At 36.9% G+C, this 12,395-nt stretch overlaps 1 protein-coding gene and 1 long non-coding RNA gene across 2 annotated transcripts; both read right to left on the bottom strand.

Annotated features, from left to right (window-relative positions):
* Positions 1-6,318: 6,318 nt before the first annotated feature.
* Positions 6,319-8,827, bottom strand: LOC123682780. Its single transcript, XM_045621561.1, has 2 exons — positions 7,355-8,827; positions 6,319-7,286 (listed from the first exon to the last, which is right to left on the bottom strand). The coding sequence occupies exons 1-2, from the start codon at positions 8,820-8,822 to the stop codon at positions 6,481-6,483; spliced, it is 2,274 nt and encodes a 757-aa protein (XP_045477517.1). The 5' UTR covers positions 8,823-8,827; the 3' UTR covers positions 6,319-6,480.
* A 556-nt stretch (positions 8,828-9,383) lies between these two features.
* On the bottom strand, positions 9,384-11,671 carry LOC123682027. Its single transcript, XR_006747765.1, has 4 exons — positions 11,457-11,671; positions 11,073-11,137; positions 10,588-10,729; positions 9,384-10,526 (listed from the first exon to the last, which is right to left on the bottom strand). It is a non-coding gene; the product is annotated as an uncharacterized LOC123682027 (long non-coding RNA).
* Positions 11,672-12,395: the final 724 nt, after the last annotated feature.

Here is a 12,395-nt window from a genome sequence, read left to right as displayed (position 1 = left end):
CACAGATCATTATTTATTTATTTATTTATTTTATAATCTCCCACGTGGTGAGGTCAATTGCTGCTGTAACCACAATTGGACGGCTGACTTCTGTTGTCGATTTCATTTGTTTTTTATTTCCTCCAATGTTTTTCACTCTAACATTTTTTATCGTTTTGCAGAGGGACGAAAGCTTGACACATGTGTCTAAGGAAACCACTTTGGTATAAGGGACTGTTCGCATTCCCTTTTTTTTGTTTAATAAACAGTTATTCAAGTAAGCCATTCCACATTGTTGATTTTCTTGGACTCGGATGTCACGCAGGTAGCTATAATCTCCCACGTGGTAAGGTGAATTGCTGCTGTAACCACAATTGGACGGCTGACTTCTGTTGTCGATTTCATTTGTTTTTTATTTCCTCCAATGTTTCTCACTCTAACATTTTTTATCGTTTTGCAGAGGGACGAAAGCTTGACACACGTGTCTAAGGAAACCACTTTGGTATAAGGGACTGTTTGCATTCCCTTTTTTTTGTTTAATGAACAGTTATTCAAGTAAGCCATACCACATTGTTGATTTTCTTGGACTCGAATGTCACGCAGGTAGCTATAATCTCCCACGTGGTAAGGTCAATTGCTGCTTTGACAATAAATGGACGGCTGACTTCTGTTGTTGATTTCATAAGTTTGTTATTTAATTCAATGTTTCTCATTCTAACACTTTTCATCGTATTGCACAGGGACGAAAGCTTGACACACGTGTCTAAGAAAACCACTTTGGTATAAGGGACTGTTCTTATTCCCTTTTTTCTGTTAGATGAACAATTATCCAAGTAAGCCATTTCACATTGTTGTTTTTCTTGGTCTCGGATGTCACGCAGGAAGCTATAATCTCTCAATTGGTAAGGTCAATTGCTGCTGTAACCACAAATGCACGACTGACTTCTGTTGTTGATTTCATTCGTTTGTTATTTCCTTCAATCTTCCTCATTCTAACACTTTTCATCGTATCGCACAGAGACGAAAGCTTGACACACGTGTCTAAGGAAACCACATTAATATAAGGGACTGTTCTTATTCTCTTCTTTTTGTTTAATGAACAATTATCCAAGTAAGCCATTTCACATTGTTGTTTTTCTTGGTCTCGGATGTCACGCATGTGGCTACAATCTCTCAATTGGTAAGGTCAATTGCTGCTGTAACCAAAACTGGACGGTTGACTTCTGTTGTTGATTTCATTCGTTTGTTATTTCCTTTAATGTTTCTTACTCTAACACTTTTCATCTTATTGCTGAGGGACGAAAGCTTGACACACGTGTCTAAGGAAACCACTTTGGTATAAGGGACTGTTCGCATTCCCTTTTTTTTGTTTAATGAATAGTTATTCAAGTAAGCTATACCACATTGTTGATTTTTTTGGACTCGAATGTCACGCAGGTAGCTATAATCTCATACGTGGTTACGTCAATTGCTGCTGTAACCACAAATGGACGGCTGACTTCTGTTGTTGATTTCATTTACTTGTCATTTCCTCCAATGTTTCTTATTAGGCCATTCCACATTTTTGATTTCCTCCCACGTGGTAAGGTCGATTGCTGCTGTAACCAAAATTGGACGGTTGACTTCTGTTGTTGATTTCATTCGTTTGTTATTTCCTTCAATGTTTCTTACTCTAACACTTTTTGTCGTATTGCTGAGGGATGAAAGCTTGACACACGTGTCTAAGGAAACCACTTTGGTATAAAGGACTGTTCTTATTTCCTTTTTTTTGTTTAATCAACAATTATCCAAGTAGGCCATTCCACATTGTTGATTTTCTTGGACTCGGATGTCTCGCAGGTAGCTATAATCTCCCACGTGGTAAGGTCAATTGCTGCTGTGACCACAATTGGACGGCTGACTTCTGTTGTTAATTTCATTTGTTTTATTATTTCCTTCATCGTTTCTCATTCTTACACTTTTCATGGTATTGCTGAGGGACGAAAGCTTGACACACGTGTCTAAGGAAACCACTTTTGTATAAGGGACTGTTCGCTTTCCATTTTTTTTTGTTTAATAAACAGTTATTCAAGTAAGCCATTCCAAATTGTTGATTTTCTTGGACTCGGATGTCACGTAGGTAGCTATAATCTCCCACGTGGTGAGGTCAATTGCTGCTGTAACCACAATTGGACGGCTGACTTCTGTTGTTGATTTCATTTGTTTGTTATTTCCTTCATCGTTTCTCATTCTAACACTTTTCAATCGTATTGCTGAGGGACGAAAGCTTGACACACGTGTCTAAGGAAACAACTTTGGTATAAGGGACTGTTCGCATTCCCTTTTTTTTGTTTAATAAACAGTTATTCAAGTAAGCCATTCCACATTGTTGATTTCCTTGGACTCGGATGTCACGCAGGTAGCTATAATCTCCCACGTGGTAAGGTCAATTGCTGCTGTAACCACAATTGGACGGCTGACTTCTGTTGTTGATTTCATTTGTTTGTTATTTCCTTCATCGTTTCTCATTCTAACACTTTTCAATCGTATTGCTGAGGGACGAAAGCTTGACACACGTGTCTAAGGAAACCACTTTGGTATAAGGGACTGTTCGCATTCCCTTTTTTTCGTTAAATAAACAGTTATTCAAGTAAGCCATTCCACATTGTTGATTTTCTTGGTCTCGGATGTCACGCTAGTAGCTATAATCTCCCACGTGGTAAGGTCAATTGCTGCTGTAACCACAAATGCACGACTGACTTCTGTTGTTAATTTCATTTGTTTGTTATTTCCTTCTATGTTTCTCATTCTAACACTTTTCATCGTATTGCACAGGGACGAAAGCTTGACACACGTGTCTAAGGAAACCTCAAGGATTTGTTCTCATTCCCTTTTTTCTTTTTGATGAACAATTATCCAAGTAAGCCATTCCACATTGTTGATTTTCTTGGACTCGGATGTCACGCGGGTAGCTATTATCTCCCACGTGGTAAGGTCAATTGCTGCTGTAACCACAAATGCTCGACTGACTTCTGTTGTTGATTTCATTCGTTTGTTATTTTCTTCAATGTTTCTCATTCTAACACTTTTCATCGTATTGCACAGGGACGAAAGCTTGACACACGTGTCTAAGGAAACCACTTTGGTATAAGGGACTGTTCTTATTCCCTTCTTTTTGTTTAATGAAAAATTATCCAAGTAAGCCATTCCACATTGTTGATTTTCTTGGACTCGTATGTCACGCAGGTAGCTATAATCTTTATCCTTTATCCTTTATCCAAGTAAGCCATTCCACATTGTTCATTTTCCTGGACTGGGATGACACGCATGTAGCTATAATCTCCCACGTGGTAAGGTCAATTGCTGCTGTAACAACAATTGGACGGCTGACTTCTGTTGTTGATTTCATTTGTTTGTTATTTCCTTCAATGTTTCTCATTCTAACACAGCTTGACACACGTGTCTAAGGAAACCACTTTGGTATAAGGGACTGTTCTTATTCCCTTCTTTTTGTTTAATGAACAATTATCCAAGTAAGCCATTCCACATTGTTGATTTTCTTGGAGTCGGATGTCACGCAGGTAGCTATAATCTCCCTCGTACTAAGGTCAATTGCTGCTGTAACCACAAATGCACGACTGACTTCTGTTGTTGATTTCATTTGATTGTTCTTTCCTTCAATGTTTCTCATTCTAACTCTTTTCATCGTATTACACAGGGACGAAAGCTTGACTTACGTGGCTAAGGAAGCCACATTGGTGTGAGGGACTGTTCTTATTCCCTTTTTTCTTTTTGATGAACAATTATCCAAGTAAGCCATTCCACATTGTTGATTTTCTTGGACTAGGATGTCACGCAGCTAGCTATAATCTCCCACGTGGTAAGGTCAATTGCTGCTGTAACCACAAATGCACGACTGATTTCTGTTGTTAATTTCATTTGTTTGTTATTTCCTTCTATGTTTCTCATTCTAACACTTTTCATCGTATTGCACAGGGACGAAAGCTTGACACACTTGTCTATGGAAACCACATTGGTAAAAGGGACTGTTCTAACTTCATTCTTTCTGTATAATGATCAATTATCCAAGTAAGCCATTCCACATTGTTGATTTTCTTGGACTCGGATGTCACGCAGGTAGCTATCAGCTCCCACGTGGTAAGGTCAATTGCAGCTGAAACCACAAATGCACGACTGACTTCTGTTGTTGATTTCATTTGTTTGTTATTTCCTTCAATGTTTTTCATTCTAACTCTTTTCATCGTATTACACAGGGACGAAAGCTTGACTTACGTGTCTAACGAAGCCACATTGGTGTGGGGGACTGTTCTTATACCCTTTTTTCTTGTTGATGAACAATTATCCAAGTAAGCCATTCCACATTGTTGATTTTCTTGGACTAGGATGTCACGCAGCTAGCTATAATCTCCCACGTGGTGAGGTCAATTGCTGCTGTAACCACAAATTCACGACTGACTTCTGTTGTTAATTACATTTGTTTTTTATTTCCTTCTATAGTTTCTCATTCTAACACTTTTCATCGTATTGCACAGGGACGAAAGCTTGACACACGTGTCTAAGGAAACCTCAAGGGTTTGTTCTCATTCCCTTTTTTCTTTTTGATGAACAATTATCCAAGTAAGCCATTCCACATTGTTGATTTTCTTGGACTCGGATGTCACGCAGGTAAGTAGATAGGCAACACGGGTTCCAAGCCACTTTCGAGGAAAAATACATGTAAATTCCCATAAGGAAATCTAAGGTCGATTTTAGCGAAACGGTTACCTTTTGAGATTTTCTAAGTTCAGTTCAAGGTCATTCTCATAATCTGAAAAATTTTCAACTTCGTGAGGAATCGAACCTGGGACTCTTTAGTCGTGAGTACATTGTCTTAACCACTAGACCACTCGAGTTGTTGGAAGTCAGCGATGATATGTTGGTCTATAGTTAAGAAGTGACGTAATAGGTCTCCTATACGTGCTAGGTGAATATTTCGAAAGTGCGATTTGGCGCAATCGCTGATAAGGATGACCACACCTGACCGCAGGCGCTGATAAGGATGACCACACCTGACCGCAGTCACTCACTGACGACCTTGTTTTTTCATGATGATATGTAATTTTTAAAAAAAACTCGAGATTCCTCCGTTCGGATTCGAACTTGGACACAGCTTCCTGTGTGTCTGTAATCTGACGTCAGCCTGTTGGATCTCTCGGCCACACCTCGCGACGACGGTAATATCTGTACGAAATGTGTATGTAGAAGGATGGAGAAGGTGGGGGTGGGGGGGGAGAGAGAGACAGACAGACAGACAGACAGACAGACAGACAGACAGACAGACAGACAGACAGACAGACAGACAGACAGACAGACAGACAGACAGACCCCCCGCCAACCCCCCGGGGACCCGGCGGACCCCCGGTGACCCGGTAATGGGGGTGATCTGCCCCCCTGGTGGTCTGGTTTCCGGGTCACCCGGTGACCCGGTAATGGGGTGATCTGCCCCCTGGTGGTTTCGCTGCTGCTCGTCGGGCAGCACAGACAGACAGACAGACAGACAGACAGACCCCCCTGCGGGGGGACCCGGCGGACCCCCGGTGACCCGGTAATGGGGGTGATCTGCCCCCCTGGTTTCCGGGTCACCCGGAAAGCTGGCCACCGGGCGACCCGGTGCCCGGCGGTTTTTCTAGTGATAATGATAAGAAACATAGACTTTTTGGGGGACTGATGAGTGTGTGTGAATATAATTCAGAAGTTAACTCGATCAGTACCCGACAACTGCTTGAAAAAATGGAAGTGTACGAGTTTAAAAAATCTAAAATTTTCCATAGATATCTTTGTCAAGAGTTGCATTTTGCTCTAGTATATCATGACAGTGAATTATTTTCGAGAATTCTATCTGATATAGGATTATTCACACCAAACTCTGTTTTTCAAGAACTCGTACAATATGTTGCACCGAGGACAATTATACAGCAAGTTTTCGACCATAAAAAGAAGAATGATGCGTTCATCTACGATCTCCAATCATCTTTATTGAATCAACAACAAGTGACATTAAGTGAAGTGAAATATATTCTGGAAGATTTTGGAAATGGGTTGTTGCCATATGACATAGTGAACGTTCAGATGTTGTTAAATAGATTATGTCAAAAAAAAAGGACATGACTGTATCAGATTTTTATATATATCATCCTATTTTTTCATATCTTGATGTCACAAACGGAAGCGTTATGATTGCTAATTATGAATATACAGGCTGTGGAGATCCAATTGTGTTCGGGAATAAAAGGCCATCCACTTATAATACGTTTATTCCATAAAGTGTTTTTTCATTTGAAGTAAGAGGTGTTTTACATATTTACAAATAATTGAATTTGGTTATTTATTATACAATTAGTGGAAAACAATTACAGAGTGTTACATAGTTAATAGTGTTTCCAATATAGTAATCTTCTTCCTTGGCTCATCAGGTTCTTCTGTTTTTCGTTTGTTGATGGAATAATGGTCCCAGGGTAGTGTTTAAAAGGTTCCAGATACTAGATATCGTTTGTCATCGTGAGGGCTGAGAGCGATCTTCTCTTGGGTCAACGAATACACATTATGCTCTTTTGATCGGATCAAATTTTGTGAAATAATCTTATGCTTCCATGTTTCCAGACATTCTATGTAATCATCGAAACAAATGTTGTTCTTTACAATAGATTTTTTAATTCCCTTAGCTTTCTTCGTGATACCATAATTTTGAGCCATAGATTCAATTTCTTCAGGGTCATGCCCTTCTTTCTCCCATTGTCGTTTCTTCACATCAATCTCATCATTAGAATTTTTGACTGTATATAGTTTAGATCTGAGGCCTACATAATCAGTCATCGGAATACCCTCATTCTCATCCTTCATCATACCCAATACCTTCTTATTCACTTGTGGAATACCATAAGGGTTATTTTTAGGGTAGTCTGAGGTATCAAATCGTGTATGGCAATCTCGTCTCATCACCTCATAAGGATCTTCAAATAACTCATAAATGAGCGAGTCGGTATCAGTATATAGTATGGTACATCCCTCTCTGAAAGTTCCTTTCATATAGTCATAATGGAAATCATATATAGTTGTCTTAGCCAAGTCTAGGATACACATCCCCACGTAAATTGGTTTATTTAAATATACTTCTAGTTTTTTGAGTTCAACTGCGACCAAGTTTTCATCAAAAATAATAGAATTCTTGAACTCGGGTTTGGAAATGTAAGCTTCCGCTCCATAACGTCCTTCCCATTTCGTTAGCAGATGAACATTCACCCTCTTTCGGATATTCTCCATAGTTTTGCCTATAACAATACAGAAAAATGTATTTAGATATTTGTATAGGAAATCATATCAATATAATTTAACTTACCAAAAACAGCATTGTTCATCAATTTGAATAAATTCTTCTCAAACTCATTCTTTGCTTTCTTCCTCAGCTCAGTATTGAGATCAATATATGATTTTAGCCAAGCAGATTGTTTGAACTTGAGTACTCGATGAATTTTTGTTGGTATAAGACCATTCCTCAATGCCTGCTTCAGGTTTCGATAGTGGATAATATATTTCTTCTTAGATTTCAAAGTAGCCATAAGTTTCGCATTTTGTTGAGATGCATAACAAGGCGTTCGAGTTTTAGAATCATTATGTTCAGGACAGAAGGGAAGATCTTTATGTTTATCGTGTAATTCCCTGGGATATTCAAGATCCACTTCTAAAATATATCCTTCAGAAGCATCATCTGGAATTTGTGTTACATCAATATTTGTATCAGACCATCGGAAACCTCCATATGGTAGATGCTGTGACATTGCCCATCCATATTGATTATTCACATCAAAGTACATGAGATAATTTTCGGGTTTAGTTGGATCATAATTAGGTAGGTACTTGTTGTTTGCATGAGCTCGCCGTTTTCCACAAACCTGCGATAACCCACCACGAATACCTTTTTCAACAAACAGAAACATATCCACATCTGTGAGAAGTTCCAATTCCTGTTTTGTATATTTCAACATTGCATCCCACGTATATCCCGGTAAGGTGAAATAATGTGTTGGATCTAATCCATAAGTTTTATGGCAGCTTGAACGAAATTGTTCAAATACATCAGCTAATAAAAGGATATCTGTTTTCATGTAAAGATCGCTGTATTCACCCAAATTCTGACATTGAAATTTATTCCATACTAGTTGAGCTCTCATATAGTTTCTTCGAAGACATTTCTCACCTTCCAATTTATTATAGAAAGCATCAATTGGTGGGAGAGAAGTTTCATTGAATCGGTCATTAGAGTCGATATAATCATACGGCATTACCCCTTTCTTTGTGAGAAGACTAATATGCTCCTCAGGTTCATTAGGAAATTGTGATTTGAGGTTGGGAAAATCTTCTAAACCTGAAGATAATCGATCTAGTGAGGAAGACATAAATCGAAAGCTATCGATGAATCGGAAATTGACACAATATTCATCATAGTGTTTAGTGAAGCTGATATACTTTTCCTTCGTTATCGGCAGTAATTCAATCTTTCCTTCCATCCTTGTAGCGATATCTTTTATCACAAAATTGGCATCGTACCCACTTAAATTATGGAACACTACAGGAATCGTGTGGCTATCCTTATAATTGATATTGCATCCTTCATGTGCTGCTCCACGATAATTGTTTTCGGCTAATAGATGATTGTGATCTCGTACTTTTTTCTCTCCAGGTTTGAAACTTTCTTCACAGATATGACAGTGAGTAGCTTTCCGAAATTCGACCTCCTGCTTTGACGTCATATCAATATCATAAGGGCAAAGAAACACTGTTTCAACGTCTTCAGCAAATTGATTCATTTCATCTGCAATTCGCTCAAAATTATTACAATGTGATTAGATGATCGTAAGGTATCATTCGACCTTAGATGTTTTGCAATCTTGGGTGCCTCCTATTTATGATGATTATGATACGCAATTCTAATCAACAGAACACCTCAATTTCATCAAAAAAAATATTACTTAGATTGATATGACCATACTCAAAAGAGTTTTTTGATTGCTTTAGTAATACGTCTATCTGACGTGGTAGTTTGAGTAGTGTATCTATTTTACAGCCTTGTTCGGAAATTCACTGAATTCATATCTTGAAATAGGTTGACTAGGATATGTTAAACTCTCTAATCATCTATTTATTATTCAAACCTACCTCATAATACCTGATAATAGGATTTATCAACAACAAACTATTAGCTGGGAATTTTCATATCTTGATGTCACAAACGGAAGCGTTATGATTGCTAATTATGAATATACAGGCTGTGGAGATCCAATTGTGTTCGGGAATAAAAGGCCATCCACTTATAATACGTTTATTCCATAAAGTGTTTTTTTCATTTGAAGTAAGAGGTGTTTTACATATTTACAAATAATTGAATTTGGTTATTTATTATACAATTAGTGGAAAACAATTACAGAGTGTTACATAGTTAATAGTGTTTCCAATATAGTAATCTTCTTCCTTGGCTCATCAGGTTCTTCTGTTTTTCGTTTGTTGATGGAATAATGGTCCCAGGGTAGTGTTTCAAAGGTTCCAGATACTAGATATCGTTTGTCATCGTGAGGGCTGAGAGCGATGTTCTCTTGGGTCAACGAATAAACGGCGAAATACTGCGAGTTATGAAAACGATTATTTTACAGATAAATGTAGAATGTGTGTCCCACCTTCTAAAAAAATATATATAGTAGTAATTACGCATTGCAGTTTTCGGATATCTCCCCATTCAATCGGATTCTATTGCGAAAAAATAGGAGATATACTCATATCCAATGAAAATGTTACCTTGACCTTACCCAACGTCCTCCCACAAGCTTTTTTTTTTTAGAAAATATTATTTAAAACGACTTCAATCAGTGCTTCATATCCTGAACTATCATTCGAACGAAGCAGCTGATAATTTGTTACAATGTTGCATTTTTATCAGGAATAATGTGGTATCTCTGCATTTCCTTTTTGCGGTGCTTCATATCCTGAACTATCATTCGAACGAAGCAGCTGATAATTTGTTACAATGTTGCATTTTTATCAGGAATGATGTGGTATCTCTGCATTTCCTTTTGCGGTGCTTCATATCCTGAACTATCATTCGAACGAAGCAGCTGATAATTTGTTACAATGTTGCATTTTTATCAGGAATAATGTGGTATCTCTGCATTTCCTTTTGCGGAAAAACGACAGATCCTTATTATTCAAATCAATTACATTTCTGCACAAGGATAGAGTGGTTGCTTTGTGTACATATTTCTATCAATTATTAGAATAATCCGCTATGGAGTAATATTTTATCTAATAAAATAACTATTATATTATACCAGTATGAAAAATGTATGTTAAAGTTGCCACATAAATAAACGAGGAATCATTTAGTAAACATGTATGATTATTTTGTTTCATTGTTTTGATCACATGTCAGCTGATTCTTCGATGTTCATAATTATGCCCAATTGGTATCAATCAATATATCTTTCAAAATTAAAATTAAAAAAATATAAACTAATCAGCATCTGTAAAAATATGAAAAAAATTGATTAAGTACATATATACATAATTCATATAGTAACATACCGTTTAAGACACCATACCGTTATATTGACGTCTTTCTCTATTAATATGTCGTATGGGCCCACCGACCCCAACGATATAAACCCCTCTGGGGTAGGGGACGGGTTTAAACCCCCCCCCCCTCCATGATTATGGTTTGTTGCCTCTGAAATAGAAAATAATTCATAATGAATTGATAGATGATAAAAAATATAAAGCATTACTGAATTTCTAAAAAGGTTGATAACTTTGTAATTATTCTATTGGAGATTACTATAGCCCAGCATAAAAAAGGAATGTTAAACTTTCAGAGATGACAGGGATGACATCTGTGGAGGGTTGTAGCAAATAAGATGTGTTGGGCTATAGTAATAGATAACGACCAATGAGTATAAGGTATGAGAAGAAGGAGAAATTTCAATTTCATTCACATAATGGTAGGAGGAGATAATTAGAATGTATAAGCTAAATATAAAAAATGTGTAGGAAATATTTATAAATTGACTTACCCTTTCCGCATGGGTGAGGTGAGTCCTCACCCTATCCAAAATTTGTGGTAAATATGTGTCTAGGACTGAAAAATTAATAATAACTTCATCAATAAGGTTAAGTGAGCTTTCATTTTCAAAATATTTTGGAGGGAGGTGATAAACTGTTTTTGAATAGTCGGATCAGCAAATTCATAGAAAAAATATACTTATTATACAATAAAATCATCAGATTTCCGAGAATATTTGATTTTTGTGTTGTCACACGGATTTTTTGTTTTTTCTAGAGCAAAACATATTAACCAATGAATCACGCAATTTTTCTATTAGCTCGTAGATGCTAGTAGAAATTTTTCTCAGTTAGGTCGAGTGGAAAAATCTGTACAACTTAAAAAGTCAACTTACCCATTTTTCTTTGCACTCAAAACAACAACTGAGGACTTGGAGCTTGCAGAACCATATTTAAAAGTTCGGTTTTGTGGTTTTTCGTGAGAATCTTTTTTCTAGATTTGCCAGTTATCATATCTTTACCGGTATATAATTAGGACATAGTAAATATTTGCGCCTGCGGTCAGCTATCATGTTTGTACTATACCTTGTATCGTAAAATAACAGATAATGCAGATTTTCGCGGCGGTCAGTTATCTTGTTTTGTAGTTTTGTACCACATTTTAAGCAAAAATAATATATAATATGATTATCCTCATGAATTTCAGGACGTAAATGCGAAGTTAGGAAAAAATATAATTTGAAGCATATGAATGTGGGAGTCTTTTTCTTCAGAAGTAGCAGTGAAGATCCTATTTTTTGGTTTCAAATTATATGTCTCACACACAACCACCCAGTTTATTTCATCTTCAAGGTTGGAATATTAGGAGGTTTTTGTCTTAACGTCCAAATTATTCAAAGTCTGCTATTTGTATATAACGTTAGTTAGGAATGACATAGGAATTTCGTAATCAATAATTAAATACTTAATAAGGCTGATCAGGAGGGTGAAAAAATAGATTAATTTACCAATTCGAAATATTGCATAAAATAATGAATGTCATCGTGGATTATAGAAATCAAATAGTCAATTTCTTCAAGTCACATTATTTTTTCTATTCTTCACACCTAAAACATCCTATGGATTCATTTCCTATCATGCGGTTTCATTTCCTATCATGCGGTTTCATTTCCTTTTAGAATTAATATAAAGCGAAACCCTGATCTGGACTTTTTAAAAACTAATCAAAATCGTTCATGAATATATCGGGGCTGAGTGATTGGATAATATCTTCTTAGAACAGGCGAGTTATCATTTTTCTGATGAAATCAACAACTATCGTTCTTTTCAATAGT

Source organism: Harmonia axyridis, chromosome 6, assembly GCF_914767665.1.
Source record: "Harmonia axyridis chromosome 6, icHarAxyr1.1, whole genome shotgun sequence".
Taxonomy (NCBI): Eukaryota; Metazoa; Arthropoda; class Insecta; order Coleoptera; family Coccinellidae; genus Harmonia; species Harmonia axyridis.
Note: the sequence above shows the minus strand (reverse complement) of the source record. Positions and strands in the feature narration are given on the sequence as shown.

What these genes read in the sequence shown, in the direction of transcription:
- LOC123682780 (XM_045621561.1), bottom strand. Translation starts at nt 8,822, where the DNA reads ATGAATCAATTTGCTGAAGACGTTGAAACAGTGTTTCTTTGCCCTTAT. An exon ending in GATGAACAATGCTGTTTTTG is followed by an intron (nt 7,287 to 7,354) that starts GTAAGTTAAATT and finishes GTATTGTTATAG; the next exon opens with GCAAAACTATGGAGAATATC.